This window comes from Bactrocera tryoni, chromosome 5, assembly GCF_016617805.1.
Source record: "Bactrocera tryoni isolate S06 chromosome 5, CSIRO_BtryS06_freeze2, whole genome shotgun sequence".
Lineage (NCBI taxonomy): Eukaryota > Metazoa > Arthropoda > Insecta > Diptera > Tephritidae > Bactrocera > Bactrocera tryoni.
The window spans coordinates 65591963-65599698 of NC_052503.1; the positions used below are offsets into that span (position 1 = coordinate 65591963).

Consider the following 7736-nt stretch of genomic DNA (forward strand, 5'->3'; position numbering starts at 1 on the left):
TTAAAGTATATGCAAATATTTTAGTAGCAAAGGTTTGAGTAGTACTTTAAAAAATTTCTAGAGCTTCCTGCACAAACTGAATATTTTTCGAGAGTTTCAAAATTCAGATTCTTCATTCTCACAAAATAGCGTTTAACGAGTGAAATCAAGATTAAAATAGAAAAAATATATATAGAACATTTAGAACTCTGTTTTGTAAGGTAACTGCGTTCGAAGCTCGAGAAAAAAAATGACGCAATGTCCCAGTTTAGTTTTACAAGAAACTTTGAATTGTCATGCAGGTTTTTCAGTCGCGTTAGTAATAGTTGCAAGTAATGTTTGTGAAGTTCGCTTCTGATAAGGCTTAGAGCCACAATAAACTAATACTCTTTTATATCGAACTGGGCGCCGCTAATTTGTCAGTATTATGTCAATAAAACCGGTAAATGTGTGGTGGCGACACACGCCCGCAGAATGGGGCTGACAGATCGAGAAGACTGCAGGAAATGTCTAGAGCAAGGCACCAGGGAAACAATGGAGCATTTTTTTATGCACTTGTTCCTCATCTGGGGTCTTCACGGTATGATACACGGGAGGAGGTATCCATAGACAGGCTGTAGTGTCTGTTGAAATTCGCATCACGCGCAAGCATCCTATGAGGATGACTACAATGAATTATTGAGTTTATTTCAGAGTTAAGCTCGAACTTGAGGCCGAAATGAGATCCTGTAATGCGTCGGAAGGGATATCAGTATTTTATCCACATTATTCCCTTTTATAAAAATATACAGATGAGTGACTTGAGTTTATGAGATAATTCTTCAAAATTTGAGCTAACTTCAATTCATTTTTGAATACCAATAACAAAGCTGATATCTGCTGCCAATGCATCAGTAGTAAGAAGTGTGAGGTTGTAATTCCTCTCAAAAGGAATTTTGTTCCTCAAATGACAGTTGTTTTCATGGGTATGTCTTCATGAACTTGTATATACCTCTGCCTCAATTGGGATCCGAGCTTTGTCAACCCTTAGCTAATTTTTTAATCCATAAGACTGGCCTTCCATTTTTTAAAGATAGACTTGCACAAGATCAGGCTTATCAAACTTACCGTACTTTGTTATTCTCCTCATCATAACGCTCCAACTCCAAACCGAGTTCACATGCTTCTTCAGTGGTTGATATGTTCAAAGCATTGCCGAAACTAACTTTTACTACCGTCTGTACGACAATTTCCTCCTCAATCGTATACTTGCCCGAGTCAGACATATGCGGTTCACTGCCAGCGGTGTAAATTGAACTGCTCTTAGTAGTTGCGGTATTCTTGCGGGTGTCTGTAACACCTTCACCCCCTGTGGCTCGAAAATTTGGTACCTCCGCGTATTGGTCTAAATTTAAATTTTCAATTGTCGGTAATACTTTGTAGATGTATGCCGATATGCCATCAATGGCCATTATAGTGATGACAATATCATTTACCGGCACTTCGTACAAGTCGATTTGCACTTCGGCATACTTTTTATGTAACATATGAAAGCTACTATAGCGGCTACACACATATGAAGGATCATCATATTTACGTGCCTCCTCACCTTCGCCGGATATAAAATAATGTGACATTGCTGATGGAGCATGTGAGTGTGGTGATGCCGATTTGACATCGGACACTTCGCGTTTAAGTTTTTTACCAGCTTTATTGGAAGGTGATGTCTTCGGCGTGACGCTTTTATGTGTTTGTTTGTGCGTAGGTGAAGTGCTCTTAGAACGGTGACCATCTTTCACATTACGGCTAGTCTAAAGTGGATGGGAAGTAGTTAATTTGGTCAAGTAAAAAAAAACGGTGTCTTATTACAGATAAACTATCGGAGTAATCGCCAAAGTCCTCGTCCATGTGAGAAGAACTCAGTGTCACAGCGGTGTCTGAAATTTAAAATTCGGAATTGTATTCAATATATTTGCCAAGTTCAAGCACTTACCAGCATCGAAACCGAATGCTTCAATTTTCTCCTCTATATTTGTTATTAAAACGGTGCCATCTTTGTGATAACACTTCAGAGAGTCCGCGGTCCAAATCATACGTACACCATCACCGCGTTCGGCATAGCTTTCGTTCGCAAAATAGTCGTGCCATTCTATAGTTGGTTTAGAGCGACCTTTGTAGACCTGGAATAAGGAAAAAACGAGTTAAGCAAAGAAAATTAAGACGCTATTATGCTAAAGAAGAAAAGCTCAAGCTGTAGGTACAATTCGCAAATCGCAATAAGAATCTTCAAATATATTAGTTTTTGCGTTGAAGAAGGTTTAAGCAAAGCATTTTCTTTGCTATTGCTCAGGTTTTTCTAAATTTAGACTATGTCTTTTGGCTTAAACGTGTTATGATGGAAGACTGGAAGTTTTTAGTGATGTCGAAATTTCAAGTCTTCTGTTCTTTAATCTCATGCATATAGGGAAACTTTGATTACAAAAGCTCATTGTTATTTTAGGGTTATTTGCGTCTAATCAAATAATAATATTTTCAATAAGAAGAAGGAACTCCAAAAAACTTAGACCCATAAAAGTGGACTTTCAGAATCTTTGCAGTATTACAAATATTTGTAATATTTAGTGTAGGCCTTCTCAAATAATTAAAAATCTGCTTCTGTCGACTTGAAATCCGATATATGTACATGGTCTAATTCTTCAAAGCTAATGAGTTCTCCGTCTTTACTTTTTTACATATGTCTTAAATCTGTAATTTCTTGAGCTTCTACACATGGTTATTATTCTTATGCAGTACTGAACGCCTTCGAAAGACTGATACAGATTAAAAAACTGTCCAGCCACTATCGCGTTAAAAATATTTTTCTATATTTTTTAAGCCTGTTAACCAATTTTTAACTGACCCTTAAAGATTTGAAAGATTTTTAGCCCAATTGGAGGGTTTACAAGCTCTATGTCGGTTTCTAAATCAAATACTGTCTTCTAAGATACAGAACTCGTAGTTTCCACAACTATAGCACTCACCTTACCCCGATGTGTGAGGTTCACGATATTTCCATTTGCTGACGTCACAATCAGGTGCAAGTATTTGAGCGAATACTTTTGTGTGAGTTCGTTGAGAAATCTCAATTCATTGTCGATTGACTTAATAAGCATTTCCTTACGCGTTTTGTGTTTATGCTCTCCGAAAGCCACGGATTTATGTGATGAGGCCTTAGAACGTGCCGAGGCTTTAACTGAAACCTTATCTTTCGGATTCTCTCCCTTTTCTTTTGCTTTTAGCTTAACTTTCTTTTTTGTTTTTTCTTCATCCTTTTCCTTCTCATCATCCACATCCTGATCTCTGTTCGTATCGCGTTTTGTACGTCGTCCTGTGCCTTTAGTTGCAGTGCTATCGACTTGTTCAATTTTCAGCGAAGAATCCAATTCTTCAGTCATTTCCTGGAAGGCTTCTTCCTCACCCTCGGGAAATTCATATTGATATAAGCGATAAACTTCGCCATTATAACGCATCACCGTTATGAGTTCGTCGTTTTGGTAGTGCACAATAACAGCACCTTCGGCGATAAACAAACGACTCTTTTCTCTATTGAACGTGTCTAGTACATGCCATACTTGTTCGACTTGTTGCTCATTGTGATATATGGTCAAACCATTGGGATAGTTTATAACAATTTTAGCGCATTCATTCGCAGTGTTTAATATACGCAATGAGACATTATTTTTATTCGTGAAACGCAGACATGGTGAGACTGAGGTGTTCCAAAAACGCGGTCGAAATATATTGAGTAAAATATCATTTGCATTTAACAATAAGTTTTTATTCATATCGGTGAAGCACCAACGTTCCTCGTATAATTCCACACCACCCTCTTCGAAATAGTATTTGGAGCTCTTTATCTGTATTTCCTGACGTACATCTTCGAGATTGTAACCTTGCAGTAAAGGATGATTGTAGGGTAGTCCGGGCACACCTTCCATATGTGAAGACTTTCTTTGCACCGACATGTCTGTCGGTCTCAACTGCGGTAGTAATGGTATTTGACTGCCAACAGCTTGACTCATGTGTGTTTCCATGTATGCTTTGAGTTTTTTCCATTTCAAAGATGTCGGTCTTATAAATATAGACATATCTATGCCATCATTATCCTTATCCTTTTTACGTTTCTTCATTAAGCTTTGAATAGACGTATAGCTTTGCTCGTACTGTGCCTGTATCATTTCGGGCGTGACCAAGGCATCAATGAACTCTTCCATTTGATAGAGCGTAAAATCGCGAAAGCACAGCGGCGATGGTAAAACTACAACCTGTTGCTCTTCATTCACTTCATTATATGCGCGTTTGAAGTGATACAACTTATAGCCGGGCATAATTTCATCCACCTCGCAGCTGTTATACTCATTGAGCCACTTTTGCAAATGTTGCTTAACTATATTCTCACCAAAGTATAATTTCGCATAATATGGCAACTGAAAGAAGTCTCTGTCTGATAATTCATGGTATTCTTCTACCTGGAAGACGTTTTTCAAACAACCGTTATCTATGTACGAACGCATCGCATTATACTCCAGACTCGTATAGTGCACCGTTTCGAATGAGTCGATATTTGTATAGAGTAGCAGTTCGTGCAATAGCAGATTATTGGCGGCAATGCATAAACGTTCAAAGTGTCGCACCTTCAAAATACTATCGAAAGCCGTGGCGTAGACATCGCGTAGTTCTTGATTCAAGTCCATGGCGCTCGCTTGTTTGTACGGCAAGGTGCTGATTTGTGCCTGCTGTGGCGTCAATTTGCGTACGCGCTCCGCTATTTGATTGAGCAGTCCATCAAAATAGATGGCAACCGTTGCCACGTCGCTGGCTATAGCAGGTAGTGGCGCGGTTAAATAGGTTCCCTGCAAATCTAAGGATTCGGCTATTTCTTGTAGTGCCTCTACATTGACCTTCATTGGCATTTCGACATCGATGGTTTGGAATGGCTTTCTATAATACTGTTCATATTGCTGCAGCAGCACTTCGATATCATACAAATAATGACAGAGTTGTTCATAGATCTGGTTTGTATACTTCTCGGCGAGGCAACGTGATATAACGGGTAAATAATGTTGCATATAACCGACTGGTTTTGTTAATGCCAATGCGCGCATTTCAAAGATATCCACCTGAATCTGCTCGATGATATTGGCAAGTTGTTCTTTGGCTTCCGGATGTGGTAGCAATATATCGTAGCCACACTCCTCGGGCAGAAAATGTATGATTGCTTGGAGTGGTTCGCGAGCACTACGTGGAATAAATAAAAGTATATAGAATTCGAGTTAATGTTGTTGTGGCAAGTTAAAGAAAATAATCGGTATGGTATGGTAAAAGTTGATGGTTGAGGTATGGTACCCAGATGTTGATGCAGCAAGAATTGGTGTGTTTCGGTGGCACCAGGCCTTTTTGGAGGGCCGGGAAGAGGTCGTTCATGAAGACCATGCGGGGATACCTGTGACTTCGACAAACAACGACAATGTGACAAAGTTTTGAACTCAGACGATCGGTTAATTATATAGTTTTACGTGGAAGTCCACAAGAGACTCAAACGAAGGTTCAATTGGGTTCGACAAGAAATCGCAGCCGATTGGAAGTTGCACCACGACAACGCCCCTCACACCGCCTTTCTTGTGAACAGCTACCTAACCAAGGCCGGCATCCCAACGCTTCCGCAGCCTGCACACCCCTTTTTTGCTTCCTTGCCTGAATAGACCGAAGAGTATCATTGGTGCAAGGCAAGCATTTAGCGACGACAGAGGTTATCCAAGCAGCATGCACCTCGGCTCACAAGGCTATTCTGGAAAATGCCTTTTGCGACGCTTTCAATGCTTGGAAATCTCGCTACCAGCGCTGCATCGACGCAGAAGGAGCCTATTTTGAAGGTTTTTAAAGAATTGTAACGATTGGTTCAATAAATATTTTTTTTAAATCGATATATTCCGCAGATTGTTCGATATTTTCGGTAAAAAGTTAACAATACCAGGCGTTTCAGAGTCTATGTAAAGTAAAAGTAACTTTACACGGCTAAAACGATTAGTCTCATATTTTAACACGAGCTTCTTAAATATATTTTTTAGTAATTAATCGAAGATTTTTTCTCACTGATAAACACTTTTTTATAAACAATTTAAAGCCGAAATTTTGGTAAAAAATAGATGAGAAAGCGCCATTTTTTTATAAAAATGTAATATTTTTATTTCGTCAATTAATTACTAGACTTAACATTACTCTAACGAAATCTGTTTTGTTTTTCAATTTCAGTTGATCCAGTTCAGAAATATAGTGGTCACCGCGAAACGCAGTTTTTGAGAGAAGCTCCCGGAGATCAGCTGTAGTTCCTTTCCAAATAAATACTTTTACTCATAATAAGTCTTACATACAGTTAAAAGATACCATAATAGAATTATTTTCTCAGAAAAAATTCCGGAAAATTCATTTTTTTGGCCTTCTAACTGTATATAACCCCTCAAAGGGGGTATTCTGGTTCAGAAATTCGAAAAATCGATTGTTTTTTGCTAGCTTTTTTATAGTATAACCCTTCAAGAAAATGTCTCTAAGAGGATTTTTCGAAATTCAAATTATTTTCTGAGTTACAGCTCATTTTGTGACTCCGACTCCGACTGCGCGCGACTAGTTCTCAAATTTTAAACTCGTTTTTCTCATAACTACTTTTCTAGAAACGGTGTGCATGATATCTCAAGTTCTACTCAAGCTATTCACATGAAATTTTACACAGAGCTTTCTCATACATTATAGTATCGCACTACGAAGAGCTTTCGAAAGATTTTTTTTTATTTTTAAAAAATTCCGAACCACAAAAAACAGGGAAAATGCGAAACTTTTTTTTCAAACCTCCACCATTTTGTAAAATTTTTTTTTTTCAAAAATGTTTCGTAGTGCGATAGCTATATTTTTACTCTTCACAGATTCCACATAAATTTTCATTTTAGGTCACGGAAAGTATTTATTTCCTGCACACCAAGACAAGCCATTGTTTCATCAGTCTCTACTTCGCCGACCTGCAGATTTTTTTAATTTAATATTTTTTCTTATATTATAAGTTTTTTTGTTTAAAAAATTAAACATTTTGTGCATTTTCTTTTCCTAAATTAGATGAAGAATGCATTTTAAAATTTATGGGCTGGCGCAGATTACGTAAACTTTTAAAGAAGGCTTTAAATAGTTAGTATGTAAGAGATTTAAGAGGAGAAAAACGTTTAAAAAATCCAAAATAATATTGCTAGGAAAAGTAGATTGTACCGACTCTTTAGGTCCGAAACATTTTCCACAGTTGCTTAATCTAATATTTATTATTTACGAACTGTAGCTTGTTTTGTCCATCTTCGGGATTTTTGCCAGGAGGCACAATTCTGTGTATACTATATATTTGTTTAAAATAAGTGATTAAAATAATTTCAATACGGAAAAGTGTTTTGAGGAGTGGAAAAACCGTTGGCATAAGTGTATTATTCTGGTGGGTATTACTTTGAAGGCGATAAAATAAATATTTAGGAATAATGAAATATTTTGCGTTTTATTTACTAATTTCCGGGATCTTTTTTGTCACAATGTACATGTATAACTATGTGATATTTTGTGTGTAAATCAACGGAAACTCCCAATCAATGCATAGCAATGCATTCAGCATATGCTGCACGCATACAATAACAACTAAGAGGTGCTATTATAAAAAAAATAAATAATGTTTCCGTTGTTGCTTATAATTTTTATTAGAATGCGAAAAAATG

At 37.4% G+C, this 7736-nt stretch overlaps 1 protein-coding gene across 1 annotated transcript in view; it reads right to left on the minus strand.

Moving 5' to 3' along the window:
• LOC120776323 overlaps positions 1–7736 on the minus strand; it is a 59098-nt gene that overhangs the window by 26035 nt on the left and 25327 nt on the right. The window contains exons 5-8 of the mRNA XM_040106852.1: positions 2979–5235; positions 1952–2138; positions 1828–1895; positions 1087–1769 (exon numbers count right to left, since the gene is read on the minus strand). Of these exons, the coding sequence (XP_039962786.1) occupies positions 1087–1769; positions 1828–1895; positions 1952–2138; positions 2979–5235 (3195 nt within the window). The remainder of the gene's footprint in view (positions 1–1086; positions 1770–1827; positions 1896–1951; positions 2139–2978; positions 5236–7736) is intronic.